This window comes from Euleptes europaea, chromosome 1 (assembly GCF_029931775.1).
Source record: "Euleptes europaea isolate rEulEur1 chromosome 1, rEulEur1.hap1, whole genome shotgun sequence".
Lineage (NCBI taxonomy): Eukaryota > Metazoa > Chordata > Lepidosauria > Squamata > Sphaerodactylidae > Euleptes > Euleptes europaea.
In genome coordinates, this window is record NC_079312.1 from 141,574,659 (window position 1) to 141,591,846 (window position 17,188).

The 17,188-nt window shown below is 45.7% G+C and overlaps 1 protein-coding gene across 1 annotated transcript in view; it reads left to right on the top strand.

Moving 5' to 3' along the window:
* The window catches only part of ABCA5 (ATP binding cassette subfamily A member 5), a 138,328-nt gene that overhangs the window by 54,035 nt on the left and 67,105 nt on the right, over nucleotides 1–17,188 (top strand). The window contains exons 10-11 of the mRNA XM_056855217.1: nucleotides 4,644–4,702; nucleotides 4,935–5,045. Coding sequence (XP_056711195.1) covers nucleotides 4,644–4,702; nucleotides 4,935–5,045 — 170 coding nt within the window. The remainder of the gene's footprint in view (nucleotides 1–4,643; nucleotides 4,703–4,934; nucleotides 5,046–17,188) is intronic.

Consider the following 17,188-nt stretch of genomic DNA (forward strand, 5'->3'; position numbering starts at 1 on the left):
TCAGGGCTTCTTCAACTTAATGCTTTCCAAATAGATGGAAATTTAGTTCTCCCTCTCTATTAAAGATCTGAAAAATTCAACAGGATGACCCTAGCAAAATAGTGGAAGCTTTTCAATTCTCAGACCAGAACTATCAGGCTGGATGTTGTTATTAAATCCCCCCCCCCCGCTAAAAGGGAGGATAGCAGATCTTTCAGGCCATGAAAGAGAAGGCTGCAAGATCATGTTCTGAAACATCTTTCCACCTACCTTGTGTGTGTGTGTGTGGGGGGGGGTAATAACAAACATCCAACCAGATGAAGACTTCTGAGAACTTGAAAGCTTGCACTCCTGCTTGCCCAAGACCAAATGTAGCACAGTCCTTCAAACAAAAGTCTATCTGCATGGACCCAGAAGCCGAAAGCACTCCAGATTCTCTCTCTCTCTCTCTCACACACACACACACACACACACCACTCTCATACACAAAAGTTACTTTCCCAAGGCTTCAGAAAACAAAAGGAGAGGGGGGTTTGAACAGCCAAGCTCCCCTCTCTCTGCAGCCTGTACCATCATTAGCTTGGAGGAGTTTCAAGAGCTGCAGCTGCCCTTCCTTACTGGCACTCTTGACCAGTGGAGACAGAGATACGACATGACTTTTAACTCCACCCCCCCATAAAGAAGAAGAGTTGGTTTTTATATGCCGACTTTCTCTACCACTTAAGGAAGAATCAAACCGGCTTACAATCACCTTCCCTTCCCCTCCCCACAACAGACACCCTGTGAGGTAGGTGAGGCTGAGAGAGATCTAAGAGAGTTGTGACTTTACCAAGGTCACCCAGCTGGTTTCATGTGTAGTAGCCTCCACCTCTCATGTTGAGGAGTGGGGAATCAAACCTGGTTCTCCAGATCAGAGTCCACTGCTCCAAACCTTCGCTCTTATCCACTACACCACAATACTCGGCCACACACACAAACATGATTAATCTGAATGCGTGAAGTGAGACAGAGCAAAGAATGTTACCCTTCTTCCCAACCCTGAGTAAGAGATTGAAGGAGATTGACACATGTGATGCAAATTTCTCTTAACTCTCAAAGGCCCCAGTTGGAAAGTTGAAGAGTGGAAAGTTGACCTGCTGGAAGACCAACTGCTCTGCTCTAGAAGGAACAGACAATGTTGCCTCTCTGGGAAAAGACCTGTTCACTCTGTAGGCTGGTGGGAGAGCAGGATAAGAGTTCTTGGGCCATAAGAGACAAACACCATCTCTTTCTGAATTCAGTAGCTCAATGGATCAGTATCAGGCACCTTGTAGAGTTCCACAAGGTAGTACGTCACCATCACCTCAACTTGGCCCTGCCTCCTGATCTTCACATTCCTTCTGGTGCCAACTGACTGCTTGATGGCCTGCAACCACTTGCCTACCTGGCAGTGACAAGGAAGGGAAATGGCCAGCAGAATGGCTTGGGTGGAGCACTGCTGCATTCCCCCACCTCCTATTCTGTCTCTGTTTGCCTGTAAGCCCCTCACATGCTGGGGGAGCTTGTCTGTACAGTGGGTGAGAACATCATGCAGGGTGAAACTGCCCTTCTGCTGAAGGTCACAGATGGTCACCAACATGGAGACTGTACTGGATGAGAGGTTGCAGCTGATCTTCAGTGCCCCTTTGCAATTACTCCAATAGGGCTGTAACCCCAAGAAGGAGCTGGGTGCCAACCTGACCTGGGTAAGAAAGGGAGGCCAACTTCTTCTTGAACACTTGCATCAAGGGAATGATCTAATCCAGTCTGGCTTCATCACAGCTGATTGTGACTTGGTGAAGTTCTCAAAGGGCCTCAGGACAATCACTGAATGGGAGAATGTCAGCCACTACTTGATGCTGAATGATTTCTCTCCAAGCATGATGCCAGGCACTTCATTCTTTAGCTCCACCAGACACTTGATCATGAGGTAGGTAGAGTTCCTTTGGGTGGCAGAGTTGCTGATCAGCTGATGTTCTGGCAGGTTGTACCTGCCTCTCATGTCGCAGGTAGCTGGCCTTCACAATGTATGATAAGTGACCTGACATCTTCTTACATGTCTCCAGAACCCAACACAATTCATGGGTGGCAGTGTTTCACTTGATGAACCCAAGCTGAGAGCATCCCTTGCCACCAAGTGATGGAGGTAGGTTGTGCATGGAATTTTCTCCAGGCCCATAGTGTCCACTGCTGCCTTAACATTGGCACCACTGTCAGTCACCATGAAGCTACTGGTGACTTCCCTGAGTGATCCACAGGAGTGGCCCCACTGTCAAAGAGGGACAGGGGTGGATCACCCCAAAGATTACATTTATTGCTGGGTCCATCATTTGGTGACGAGGGCTGGTAAAGCCTCAGAATGGAGAAGAGAGGGGATTGCTGTCACTGGGTCCTTCTCCTCTCCTTAGGTACATCTCTTCTGTTTGGGAGAAGCAAAACAAAATGGCTTTTTCCTGTACCCCACAAATCCAGTTACCTTCATAACACCCCCACCCCCCAAAAAGAAACAGGTGGAAAATCTAGCTAATAATAATGTGAATGAATCAAACCAGTAATAATCAAATGAGACAAAGCAGTCATGTAGTCTGGGTCTGCAGCAAGAGGCCTAGTCCCAGCAGGTCAGCACCAGGAGCGCACTCTGAGAAATGGCTGCCCAGGCAAACACAATTTATATTTCCCTCCTAGAAGCTCTCTGGTTCCTTCTCACTTACCAGGGACAGCTCCTGACAGCTACCTCCCTGCGATCAGATAAGGCAGCAGACCTGCCTCACTTCCCCCTTTATCCAGGAAACACAAACAGAAAAAAACAAGTATACAGTATCAGCAAAAGTCAGGCCATGAAAATCCTGAAACACTAAATTTTTCAGCTTGTGAATTCCAGAATCGCAAAGATTTTTAAATTGCCTTCTGTTGTTTTGGATATCTCCAATATGACTTGGAACAGCAAATTTCAGGTATAATTTTGGCTCTTCGAATGCACATCTCTGTATTCCACCTTTGTAATCCACTTTCTGCATTGTTTATGGTATGTCATGCCTTAGATAGTTTTCTGTTTGCAATGTTTTCTAACTTTGTAAATCCTAGTCCTGTTTGGGGATTTCTCAGCAAATCTGTTTGAACTCACAATCATACGGTGTACCAATCAGGCATATGTTTGGATTGCCTCAGGCAACTCAACCACCTGCTGAACAGTAAGTTTGCAGCTTCCTGTTGGTCAGAAGCAGGAGGTAGATTCTTATTCACTCTGCCCCCTCAGCATGATAGCTACACAGTAAAGTTGCAAAAGGGAGCTCTTCCCTCCTTTCCAAGCTGGGTGGGGACAGAAGCAATGTTTTGCAAAGTAGAGGGTTGGAAAGAGGTTAATTGCTATGCTTTTAATCTCTGCAATGCACAAGGGAGAGAAGAAAGAGTTCGTTTCTCTTCCCCTCATCAAGCTGGATGACGACTGATGCATTGCTTATAATATCTGCATTATAAAAGGGAGAGGAAAAGTAGTTTGATTGTTTCCTTTTCTGAGCAGGCCAGGCCAACAACCTGGGGCAGGGAGAAGAGAAGGAAAACTGACTGGGCTTCTGATCACCCCTCCCCTTAAAATTTTGCTGCATCTCAGCAAATCTAGGGGCAGCAAAGTTCCAGAATGGTCGATCAGAAGAATCAGACTTTTGGCTGATAAGCCAGGAGTTGGCTACTTGCTCCCCCCTCCAAATCTTTACTGGGTATACCGTATATACTCGCGTATAAGCCGAGTTTTTCAGCCCAAAAAAAGGGCTGAAAAAGCCGGCCTCGGCTTATACGCGGGTCAATACGGTAGAGGGGGGAGGGAGGAGGGAGGGGGAACTTACCGCCGCCACCTTTTCCCGGCCGGGAACGGCCTCCAGAGGCCCCCTGCAGCCGCGGGGAGGCTGCTCCGCCGCCCCCGCCGCCTTCTCCCGGCCAGGAGTGGCCTCCAGAGGCCCCCTGCGGTTGCAGGGAGGCCGCTCCGCCACCCCCGCCGGGCCCGCACCACTTCCCGCCGCCAGGAGCGGCCTGGGGGGGCCTCCTGCAGCCGCCAGGAGCCCAGAAGGTAAGTCTGCGGGGGAGGGGAGGTGTTATAAGCCGACCCTCGGCTTATACTCAGGTGCCTAATTTTTCCCCATTTTGGGGGAGAAATTAGGCACCTCGGCTTATACGCGGGTCGGCTTATACACGGGTATATATGGTAGATCGAAATTTCTCCAGCAAGAGCTCAGAAGCCAACTACAAGCTCCTCGCCAACTGGGAATTAGCTTCTGATGACTGCACATAGCATGTTTCTGTGAGTACACAGAAATAGGATAGGAACAGCCTGTCAATTGGCTGCCTGATCACCACTGGGGAACAAGAAGTGAGCTGACTGGCAGGTGTTCAAGCATTCCTAGTCCTATTGCATTGTTTATTGGATGTCTTATTCTGTCTGATTAAATTGTTTTTTTATTTTACATTTTGTAATCCTCTGTGAGTCTTAGTGAGAAATTTGGGCTATAAATGAATAGATAGGTTGTATTTTACTTGAATATGCAGATCAGCTCTTTAAATAGAGAAAAGGTGCATTTTGAGTTGCTTGTACCATTCCAAGGCAACTACTAAAATTTTGTGTTCTCTAATAAATTTACCCTGTTTTCTTTCAGAATCAATGGTGTTCAGAAATCTTTTGTTAAAAAGGACGAAACAGTAGAGGCACTGAAAGGTAAAAAAAGGTTTAGATTTTCAACCATTTGTCACAATTAATTTATACAGGTATTTTGCTTAAACATTATATGTTATATTAAATGTTGGTCACTTCTTAAGGGTGAACATGAGTAGACTCTTTCTGGCTTTCAGGCACTGTCTGCTTAATATTCAGTAGCAAACATCATTGCAGTATTTCTAATGCTATTATTTCATTTCTCCCCATTCCAATTACTTCATTCTTTTAACAGGTTTATCCTTTGATATCTATGAGGGTCAGATCACAGCTTTACTTGGACATAGTGGAACAGGAAAAACAACATTAATGAATGTTCTGTGTGGATTGTGCCCACCTTCTGATGGTAAATAATGTCAAACCATGAAATGTGTCCTGATTGCCTCTTTTGGGCATCTGTTTCTTGCCCCCAAATCTGACAGTTTTCTTTCACCTGTTTTTAATCCTGAGGAGTAGCCAGGAAAATCAGGCAGATGTCGCAAACCAGTGAGATAGGAGTACTTCAGCAAGCTCTCTAAGCTCCCTGCTGTTCTTGTGGTTCAGTAGAATAGGGCCAAACCTGACCTATAGCCTGTGATGTTAGAATTTGCCTCACTTTTTCACAGCAGCATCTTGCACGTGGATTGCAGGAAATCTGTACATGTTGAGGTGCTTCCAAGTATAGTCTATTTCTTACTACACTATGGTGACTATTTTATATTGGTAGCTACCACAGTAATCTGTGGTTCATTGTTGTGGTCTCTATGCAGTCCCACATGGGAACTGCATGCGCAGGCCAGCCACAGAGAACTTTGTATGGAAAGCTTCTACAATAATAATAAGAGTTTTTTATATGCTGAATTTCTCTACCACTTAAGGAAGAATCAAACTGGCTTACAATTACCTTCTCTTCCTCTCCCTGTGAGGTAGGTGGGGCTGAGAGAGCTCTAAGACAGCTGTGACTAGCCCAAGGTCACCCAGCTGGCTTCGTGTGTAGGAGTGGGGAAACCAACCTGGTTCACCAGATTAGTGTCCCCTGCTCATGTAGCGGAGTGGGGAATCAAACCTGATTCTCTAGATCAGAGTCCACCACTCCAAACCACTGCTCTTAACCACTACACCTTGAAGATACGGGACGCTCCCCCTCCCACTCTGCCAACGGCTCTTCCCGTTGAAACGGCCACGTAACAGAGGGGTGGGGGAGCGGACATCCCTCAGTTCTCTCTTTGCTGCCTTGGGGAGCAAACATGTGGAGATATTGTCGAAGGCTTTCACGGTCAGAGTTCATTGGTTCTTGTAGGCTGTGTAACCGTGGTCTTGGTATTTTCTTTCCTGATGTTTCGCCAGCAGCTGTGGCAGGCATCTTCAGAGGAGTAACACTGAAGGACAGTGTCTCTCAGTGTCAAGTGTGTAGGAAGAGTAATATATAGTCAGAAGCGGGTTGGGTTTGAGCTGAGTCATTGTCCTGCAAAGTATTAAAGGTAATGTGCTAATCATTGTCCTGTAATTATCAAGATAATGTCTAATGAGGGTGTGGTATATTAATGTGGAACCATTGTATCCTGAAGTGATCTGTTAACATGTGGAATCCGAAGCTAATCCGCATGGCTATTGTGGACTGTAGTCTTTGTTAGTCTGGAGGTTTTCAGGACAGGAAGCCAAACTTGTAGAGAGCTTGTCCTGATTTCTGAGTTGGTGAGAGAAATTCTTACTGCTTTGTTCTTTGAGATCATTTTATTTAAGAAGTTCTTGTCCTGCAGGATGAAAATTGCTCAAAATGATGAGCATAAAGATTGCCTTTATTGTTTGGGTGAAGGGCATATGATGGCCTCGTGAAGGGCCTGTAGCCTCTTGGATGGGCCTCGCAGCTCAAAACCTTGCTATATGAAAAATCAATCCGCCCATCCCTAGTTGAGAGTAGGGTCACAGTGACGGGAGGGGAGGGCGGCTCCCATGAAGAGTTAGTCTCTTCTAAATGGGCAGCTGGAGAACCCTCTAAGAAGGCAACAAGAAAAAGAGGAAGCGACCGCCTGGGTCCATCTTGGCGCCAAGGTCCAGCCTGGAACCATTCAAATCAGTTGGATCCGAACTTCAGAGTCGGACCCCTCGACGCCATACTTCACCAGTGTTGGTTGATGGTTCAAGGCGATGGATAAATCGGCCCAAAAGAGGTCATGCTCGCTTTCTACTGCTGTTGACATTGGGCGTTGTGGTAAATCTCAATTTTAGTCTTCCTCCAAGCTTCATCTAGTAAATCCAGGGATGGAGGGAACTCCAAGCCTAAGGATGTTGATCAGTGGTGCTCACCTTCACCAGGGCGAGAAGAATCAAAGGGAAGGCTCATAACAAGACGGTCTGACAGCTTGTCTTCTTCTGGTGCGAAAAGAGGTAGCCGATCTAGGAGGAACCATGCACCCTCCAGAAAGCAGGGTTCTCCCCAACATCGGTGCTCGACCTCCCCCAAATGCAGTCAGCATGAGTCATTGGGAGGAAAATGCACCCCTTCACCGAGTGACCGAACCTTCTTTTCATTGTTGGAGAGGAATGTGAGATCCCAGACTTCCCCTCCGACATTGACTCTCCCACCTCCAGGGATTCCCATTGAAGTTGGTGTGACAAGTCACACCAGTACTGGGATTCCCAAAGACCATGTTCATACTGCTGGTCGCCCTCCGCCTGCCAGGTTAAGGCTTACTGACATTAAGGGCCATCAAAGTTGATGCAGCGTTCCCTTTTGTCACGTTGGTGTAGGGACTACCAGCATCAAAGGTCATCAAAGTCGATGGAGTGTTTGGTGCCAAAGGGCACAATTTCAGTGGCTAAAAGGCAGGAGCCCATTTTGGACATTCACTCTGATTCCGACAATGCCTCCAAACTGTCTGAGAAGGATTTGGACACAACCTCTATCCCCTCACCAGATGACATTATAGTGAACCTCTCACTGGTGTCCCCTACTGAGGATGTTAAAGATTCAATGTACTACCCTCATCAATATTACAGGGGAGATTTCAATCAATACCACTCACTGCAAGGTTATGCCCCTGTGGAATGAATCACATAGAATCAGTTGCACACGTTCTTTTGCACTGCCCCCTTTATCAGAGAATCCACCTTAAGTTTATCAACCCATTGTTCGCTGGCAGGGAATGGCACCCAATTGAGCTCCTTGAAGATAAGAAATCCCTTTTAATAAGGCCACTTATGACTTCTTGCACAAGTTCAAGAAGGACAGGGTGATGGCCAAATCACTTGGAGTGATGCCATAGACCTAGGCGACTTCCAGTAAGACCAAGTATTACCCGAGGCCAGGCGCTTCTTACTATCAAAGGGGATTCCCCCCCTCCCCCTTGTTAGGCTGTCCATGCAAGGTAGGTTGCACCAAGGAGAGCTTTCTCCTTGCAAAAACACAGGAAATAGCTTCCTCCATTAAAAATACATTGTATCTCTATGGAGGAGCCAGGTGAACTTTCCCACCATTTAAAGCCCGGCTGCTCCATTGCGAAGATACATTGCGAAGATTGCTCTAAAGAATCTGTCTACAGCCACTTTGCCAATACTTTTCAATTGAGGAGGATGGGGGTGACCCCTTCCAGACCCCATAACTCCGGACTCCCTGACCCAATATTTACCAAACCTGGGGGTTATTGCAAGGACAGTCCCTTCTAGCTACCCTGAAAATTTGGGGCCTCTACCTGCAAAAATGCCCTCCAGGGGCCACGGAAAGACATTCCTGAAAAAGCCGGATTTTTGGGAATGGTAAATTTGGCTTTGCCAACCTCCCGAATTTTGTGGATTCGGTAAACCCAAACCAGAAATTTACCAGAATGGCATTTTCCCAGTATTTTTTCGGTTCGGTTTTTACCAAATCAACAGTCCTAAAGCTGGGTACCCAAAGGCTGGGTGGAGAAATAATGATATGTAGAAATGTTTATTTTTTAATGTTGTGTAGAAATTGGTTCTCGTAGGTTATCCGGGCTGTGTAACCGTGGTCTTGGTATTTTCTTTCCTGACGTTTCGCCAGCAGCTGTGGCCGGTATCTTCAGAGGAGTAACACTGAAGGACAGTGTCTCTCGACATTGTGTAGAAATGTTTATTTTTTATAAATTATGTTATTTAGAAGTATATTTATTTTAGGGTGCTTGTATCAGAGTTAAAACATTAAAAATTATAAAACAAAGCACAATAGCAACTATTAAGGCTGATAAACAAACCACACACCATATGCGTTTTGGCCAACTGGCTTTCATCAGTGGTCAGATACAATCCCATATAATGCACTCACAAACAATATACAAATGTATCACAATATATAAACAGAATTCTAAAAGCTCAGGTATGTGTGTAGGGGGTATATCAATTTTCAAATTTGAAAGCCCACTAAGGTGGAATACCTGCAAGTTGTTCTACTCTAGGCTATATTAGTCTCCCATACAGCGTGTTCATGCTAGTATCAACCTGATAAAACTGACCGTAGAACAACTTGCAGGTACCGTGTTTCCCCGAAAATAAGACATACCCATAAAATAAGCCGTAGCAGCATTTCTAAGCATTTGCTTAATATAAGCCATACCCCGAAAATAAGGCACCCCGGGGCTGGTGTGGAGAAGACCAGGAGGAGCCTAGCTGAGCAGATGCAGTCTCCCGCATCTGCTTCAAATGCCCGGCAACCAGCGCGCCCAGGGCTGGGGTGGAAAAGACCAGGAGGAGCCCAGCTCAGCAGAGGCGGTCTCCAGCAGCCGCTTCAAAGACTCTGCAACCAGCGCGCCCGGGCCTCTGGGGGCGGGGAAGACAAGAGGAGCCCAGCTGAGCAGATGCAGTCTCCCGCGGCCACTTCAAAGGCCCGGCAACCAGCGCGCCTAGGCCTCTGGGGGTGGGACCGGAAGGGGGTGGTAAGGGGAGAACGGGAGCCGAGAGGGAGGACAGTTCTGATTCCCTGGGAATAAGACATCCCCTGAAAATAAGCCATAGTGTGTCTTCTTGAGGAAAAATAAATATAAGACAGTGTCTTATTTTCGGGGAAACACGGCAATTATATTAATTATATCTTTGTTGTTTCTGGTCTTCTACATCCTTGGTAATCATGCCTCCTAAACAGACCAAGGCAGCAAAGTGGAAGGCTGCTCTCCCTGCTACTGCAGATGGGAGGGAGAAGGACCCCCCCTCAGCCAAAAAAGGCCAGGCCTGGGAAGGTGGCTGCCACAAACAAGCCAGCTTGTGCTGGGACTTTGGCAGAGGAAAAGAATTAAAGAGTCTAATCTTACCCAAATTTTGGTTGATTCAGAGTAAGGTATTACCAAAACATGTCAAGTAGCTCATCTTTGGAGTGATGTCATATGGTACTCCAGTATTAAAATATCCACAGCTGTGAGGTGGGGTTGATATTACGAAGGGATATCATTTAAAGAGATATTTCTCACAAGAAGCAAGATAAGTCGAATTCTGTATTTAGACCACTAGGGGTCATGGTTTTGAATAAGTAGATGAAGCGTCTTTCTTGACAGTTTAAAATCTTTTTTATATCTTGATTATGGTAGGCACGTGATTGATATTGCCAAATGACAAAAAACTTAAGATCCTTATCTGTGTGGCCTGCATCTATGAAGTGACTGACGACCGGGGCGTCTAAAATTTTTGTTCTGATGCGCGTTCTATGCTCACCTATGCGCACACGGATCTGGCGAAGTGTGCATCCAATGTACATTTTTGGTGTGGGGCAGGAACAAAGAAGCTCATACACGACACTGGCAGACGCGCAATTAGAAAACTGTTGGAGAGTATATACGAATTTGCCATCCATGGCAGTGACCTGTTTTACCGGTAAACTAAAAGCACAGACGGCACAGCCACCGCATCTATAATGTCCAAGCGTTGAGATTCTGGGTTTTTGTGGCAAGAGATCAGTCTTTACAAGTATATCCCTCAAGGAAGATGTTTTTCTTAAACCCAAGAGAGGTGGAATGTTGCAGCCGGGTATATGTTCAATCACGTGCCAATGACGTAACAGAATCTTTTTTATGTCATAGGACAGATGGCTGTAGCTAAAAGAGGCTGTCAGTCTTTGGGAATATGTTTTAGGTTTGGGGATGAGAAGATCTTTGCGGTTTTGAGATATAGCTCTAGAATATGCTGAAGACAAAATAGATTCAGGGTAAGATCGTGCTCTAAGATTTTCTGTGAGAGTTTGGGCAGCAGACACAAAATCATTAGATAATGTGGAATTGCGCATGAGTCTCAAATATTGGCCATACGGAAGGTTCTTACGAAGGTGTAGTGGATGGTGAGAATGAAAATGTAAGCCACCACCCTTATCGGTGGGTTTACGAAATGGAGCAATAACAATGGTATTGTCTGGAGACCTTAAGTTAGTGATATCTAAGAAAGAAATTTTATTGACATGGAAGGTACCTGTAAATTTTAAATGAGGATTTAATGAATTCATCCATTCAGACAAAGCTATAAAGGATTACTGAGATTTACAAATAAAATATAAATCATCGACAAACCTAAAGTAAACGTGCACAAACTCATGAAAAATTGAAGAGGCTGGAAATAGGTGCTCCTTTTCAAAGTTAGACATATACAGATTGGCAATGGATGGTGCGCAAGAGGCACCCATAGAGACCCCTTTTACTTGTAAGTAAAACTGGCGTTCATAACGAAAAAATTGTGTTCAAAAATGATGTCTAATAATGATAACAAAAAATGTGTAGGAGGATCAGAAACGGAGCGAGTGGAAAGGCTGAGCTGAGCAATGGTCCGGGCTTCATCTAAAGGAATATTAGTATAAAGGGCAGTGACGTCTAGAGTAGCAAAAACTGAAGAGGGAGAAATCTCTAAGCCTTCAATCTTGTTAATAAAATCTCTGGTGTCGGCTACATATGAGGGGTGTCAATAGAGAATGGGTGTAGAAAAGACTCCAAATATTTGGAAGCAGGTTCAAGAAGAGAACCTATGGCACTGACTGTTGGTCTCCCGGGCGGAGCAGTAAGAGATTTGTGCACCTTAGGGAGTGTGTGAAAAATAGGAATTCAGTATTCAACCGGAATCAAAAAGTCTGCAGTTTTTTTGTTGATGTAATCCAAAGCCAAGGCATCTTGAACCATAGAGTGCATTAGTGAGTAAATGTGGGGACTGGGATCACTTTTGATCTTCCTGTAAAAAGATAAGTCAGAAAGTTGTCTAAGGTTTTCTTCTTGGTATTAAATACGATCCAAAATCACCAGTCCCCCGCCCTCGTCAGCTGGTCTAAATACCAAAGTGTCATCATTTGTAAGGGCAGCAAGGGTTTGTTGCTGCGTTTTTGAGAAATTGGAAGAATATGGACAGTTGGCTTTCCTACGTTCTAGATGGTTAATATCTTTAAGAACCAAGGATTGGTAAGTTGAAATGTGGTGGCTGGGATTTTTTGGAAGGAATTTAGAACGGGGTTTGAAAGGTGTGTACATATGTTCAGATTCCTGGAAGAACTCCTTTAGTTTGATGGCACGAAAGAACTTAAAAAGATCAACCCGGGTGTGAAACCTAGAATATTTAGGAGTTTGAACAAAACCCAAGCCAAGATTGAGAATATTAGATTCCTCAGAAGTAAGTGCACGACTGGAGAGATTAATAATAATGATATCCCTTCGTAATATCAACCCCACCTCACAGCTGTGGATATTTTAATACTGGAGTGCCATATGACATTACTCCAAAGATGAGCTACTTGACATGTTTTGGTAATACCTTACTCTGAATCAACCAAAATTTGGGTAAGATTAGACTCTTTAATTCTTTTCCTCTGCACAATATTACAATGCTGGTGTTACTTTTACTTAGAATTTTGTATTGGCATATCTCTAGGACTGTGGTGTCTCATTAAGTCCCGGTGGGAGCCTTTCATCTCTTTAACACTCATTTGGTAAGTCGTCTCCTTCTGTGGACAGGTGACTGTTTACTTGCTTATATTGTCAAAACAAATACAATTTGCCATGGGCTGAACTGCATGTACATTACAGTTGTTATCATAGTCCTCTTAAATTCCACAGGGTCGTTAAGATGAAGAAGACCTTTGGTCGAAACGCGTCCTTTCAACAGACCCTATCTTTGCGACAGACCCTATTATGGACCTCTCTTATTATTACTATTTCGCTACTCTTTGTGATCATTATTAAGCCTGTTGGCTATAATTGGAGTTGAATAGAAGCTAATTAGCTCAGCCTTAAGCCCTGCGAGGCTCAGAAACACTTCAAGCCGGTTGGCTACTTTTGAGTTGTGATTATATGTTACCTTTAAGCTGGCTGGCTACATTTGAGTTGAATTTGTAAGCTAATTAGCCTTAAGCCCTGCGAGGCCTCTAGAACGTTTGGTTTTGTTGTTGTTTTGTTAGTGTTTGACTTTATAATATATGCTTACAATTCTCCATTGGTAGTTTATGTTGTAATTTTTTTAATTTTGAGCCACGTGCTGCCTTCTCATATAGTTCTCACTAATTGCAGCATAGGTTTTCTATATCTCCAGTTTCCTTCCAGGTAATGGCAGGAAGGAAGATGGATCGAGCACCATTTTGGTTGATAATGCCAGTTCCAATAAATAATCCTCTGCCTGTTGAGGCTGGCCTTTCATCATGCCCTACCCCTATTAGTCTTTAACCCCTGGTTAATCTGCTTAAACTGTATCCTGACCAGTCCGCTGCTGAGTTCTTGTGGGAAGGGTTTTCTGTGGATTTTAGGATCTCTTTCAACGGCCCTTGCATTCCATTTGAGTCAGCCAACATACGATCAGCCTGAGACCTACCTGATATAGTGGTGGCCAAGGTTGTGAAGGAATTTGAGGGTCGTAGGGTAGCTGGCCCCACCTTTCGAAACCCTCCGTTGCCTAATCTCAATGTCATCCATAGGCTTTGCCCCCCCCCCCAAATCCCCAGGGGAATATAAATTAATACACCATTTGTCTTTTGGGCACCTCCGTTGATGCCATACCTCCTAAATTTCCCGACAGTCCTCATTCTCTAAGCAGGTCATGCACCTCATGCGCAGGTTCATCTTAGCATGTCTCATGAGGTATCAATTCATGGTGGTTCTAAGATCCAGCCTAAAAGCAGTGGGCTTACAACCTGTGGGTTTTAGAACCCACTTGTTCAGGATTGGGGCTGCTATCTCAGTGGTGGGTGCAGGCTATCTCCCAGCAAAATCCCTTCCATTGTTTGTTGGAGGTCCTGAGCATTCAAAACTTATATTTGTGAGTAACCTGGCATGGGGCATGTCTTGTCATGGTTTTTGTTTTTTTTTAATTTGCAGGTGTGGTGAGGTCAGTGTGGATTTTGGGACACAGTATTATTCATTGGACTGGTTGCTATGCCAAATCGTCTGTCTGGGCTACCTCTCTAGGCCTAGATGATTGCTATGGGTGAGGTGGTGTCAGGGACTGCCCTGCAACAGATTCAGAGATGGACGGAGACCAGAGCCGGTGTCAGATTCTGCCTCCCCCACCTGCACTGACAGAGGAAGCAGCCGATGGTGATTCATTGCCAAGCCAGACTTTAAAAGGCACCAGCTGAACAGCAGCCTAAGGAAGACCAAACACCGCCCAGCCCTGGAACATCCAGAAAGGTGCCAATGGAGCCGGGAGACAGTGTGGAACAGATGTCTCCTGTGTCTCGTCAGAGGAAAATGGGCCAGAGCCTGCTAGAACAATGCCGGCGTTCGGCAACACTGCAACAACAAAGAAGGAGCCTGGCCGATGTCAGAGATAGTGACTGAAGTGATTACAGGAGCTGTCTCCCCCAGACAGCTGCAAGTATTTAAGGAGGGCTGACTCAGTAGGAGGCTGCGGAAGCAACGCATTGCGAACCTGCTACGTTCCACTCTGGCCATTGTATACTGACCCAGATTGTTCCTCGACCTTGAAAGCTTCTGGATTCCTTGCCTGACCTTGGACTGGTTTGACCTTGCCTCTGTCGTTTGCCTTGATTGACTGCCTTTCTCCCTGACTGACCTTTGGACTGTTGACTGGACTGCGCTTACCCCACCCATTCTAAGTTGGTACAGCTGCCAGCTGTAGAAGCCTCGGCTTCAGACAGCCCGGCCTGCGGCCATGCCTACTACAAACCTTTTTCTAGCACCGTGCTGCCACAGCAGCAACCCCGCCATGGTTGGCCAGCACAGGTGGATTGGTTGCCGTGGCATGTGCTGGGACGCCTTTGTCATAACCATAATGGAGAACGTTGCACGTCTCGGCCCCCCTGATGCCATGGTGATCCAGCTTGTGAAAATGATCTGCCAGGTCGAAAAGAGATCAACCTGTCGTCGGCAGTGATAGGGGACCTTAAGGAGCTTTGTTCTTGGTTGCTGCACATGCGCCTGCTTTGGTCCCAGCTTTTGGAGCGGCAGATGTGGCACAACACTGATGCCCTAGCCAGGGTTGACTTCGCCAGGAAGAAAGTGTGCAGAGCTGTCAGTTGTTTTGTGGAATCAGTTGGTAACGGGGTTATTCGTCACCCTGATATTTCTTTCTGGCAGTTTGAGCTATACCAACGTAATGGCTCCATGGAATCCAGGACTCTTTCCTTTGTTGGTTGCAGCAGTAGGAGCTTTGGCAGTTTTTGGCATTGGGATGGATGCAATTTGGGGAAGATATGCCTGTGTACCTGCCTTCCCCTCATTTGGGGATCCCAATAAGGGGTCTTGGGATGGAGTCCTATCATGGATGCCCAGCTCAGGGGCTGTCGGTAGCTCCATTCCCAGGTGGCGTAGGAACCAGTCAGAGATTTATGTCCTAGTGGAACTACTGATACACCACTCCAGTTGCTCCCCCAACAGGAGAGCTGGGGATTGTTTCATCAAATGACAGGGTGGTCACCCAATGCCTGGATCTGTTCCCTATGCCTTGCCAATCCTCCATCTGTTGTACTCAATAAAGCTGTGGCCTTTTGTTATCCCAGTAAATGGGTGTTTCTGTATTTTTTTTTCCTTCATTACCTGGCGGGGCCTCTTTGCCCATGGGGCCGCAGTGGCATGATACAGCTCCTTATGATTCCCCTCCAGGGCCAGCCTCGCAGACTCCTCCGGAGTTGGTGATAGAGAGTTCAGAACTCCTGGGTAAAGGAGCTATTAGAGAGGTGCCCCCTGTCTAGATTGGGGAAAGTTTTTATTAAAGATACTTCTTTGTCAATAAGAAGGGAGTAGGCAAGAGACCCATTCTAGACCTTCGGGCGCTGAACATGTTTATCCATGTTTGCTCCTTCAGAAAAGTGTTGATCCAAGAGATTAGGTCATTATTAGCCCCAGGAATGTTTTTCGCCATCCTTCACCTCAAGGACGCTTATTTCCATACTTTGATACATGCATCATTTAGGAAAAAAATTAGATTCATGTGCAAGGGTAAGCACTATCAGAACAACGTCCTGCCTTTGAGGCTGGCCACAGCTGCTAAGATGTTTTTAAAATATATCTGGGAAGTAGTGGAGTATCTAGCAACTAAGGGCCTTACTATCTTCCCCTATTTAGATGACTGGTTGTTGGTAAACCCTTCCCCCTCGGTCTTCGTGAAGATGATAACAAAATAGCGAAGTTATTCACCTCCTTGGGATTCGTTTTAAACCAGAAGAAATCAAAACTTCATTCAGTACAGAGGATTGAATTCACTGGGGTGATATTTGACTCTCAGGTGGGCAAGCTCTTTTCTTCACTGCAGACAGAGTGATTCAACCATTGGCCGAATCATTTAAAAGACTGCAGTACCAGAATGCGATTAAAGGCCAGAAATGTTTGGGCTTAATGGTTTCTATCACAGCAGTGGTACCATTCACAAGGTTAAGCATGAGACCATTACACCTGTGGTTCCTCAGACACTTTAGATTAACGATAGACCCTCAATGGAAGAGATTGTCTATTCCCCATTCCATCGTGAACTCTTTAGATTGGTGGGGAAAGGGACAGCATTTGTTAGTGGGAGTCCCTCTTGGGGTTCATACCCCTGACCACTAGATTTACACAGATGCATCCTTAAGTAGACAGTCTAAAGAAGAATCTAAACTTCACGTTAATTTCTTAGAGTTGTGTGCGATAAGGTATGCACTTGCATCTTTTGCAGATATCACCCTGGGAATTAAGTGGCTAATAACTACGGACAACATGGTGAAATATTGTCAAGAGACACAGAGGCACAGGGTCAAAGGCACTATGTAAAGAGGCCACCATCATCTGGGAATGGGCAACCGAGCACCATGTATCTTTGTTGGCCATACACGTGGCAGGAACATCGAACGTCACAGCAGACGTCCTCAGCAGAGATGTTGCCACTCAACAAGGGTGGTCTTTAGGGATGCAATACCTTCAGCCCATTCTAGACCAATGGGGAACACCTGTCATAGATCCATTTGCCACTATTAAAATCACAAAATGTGTTAGCTTTTGTTCATGGGCAGCAAGAGATGCTTAGTCCATAGGGGCCGCTTTTCAATTAAATTGGCATGGTCCCCTCATGTATTCCTTCCCCCCCCCCATTCCTCTCCTACACAAGGTAGTGGGA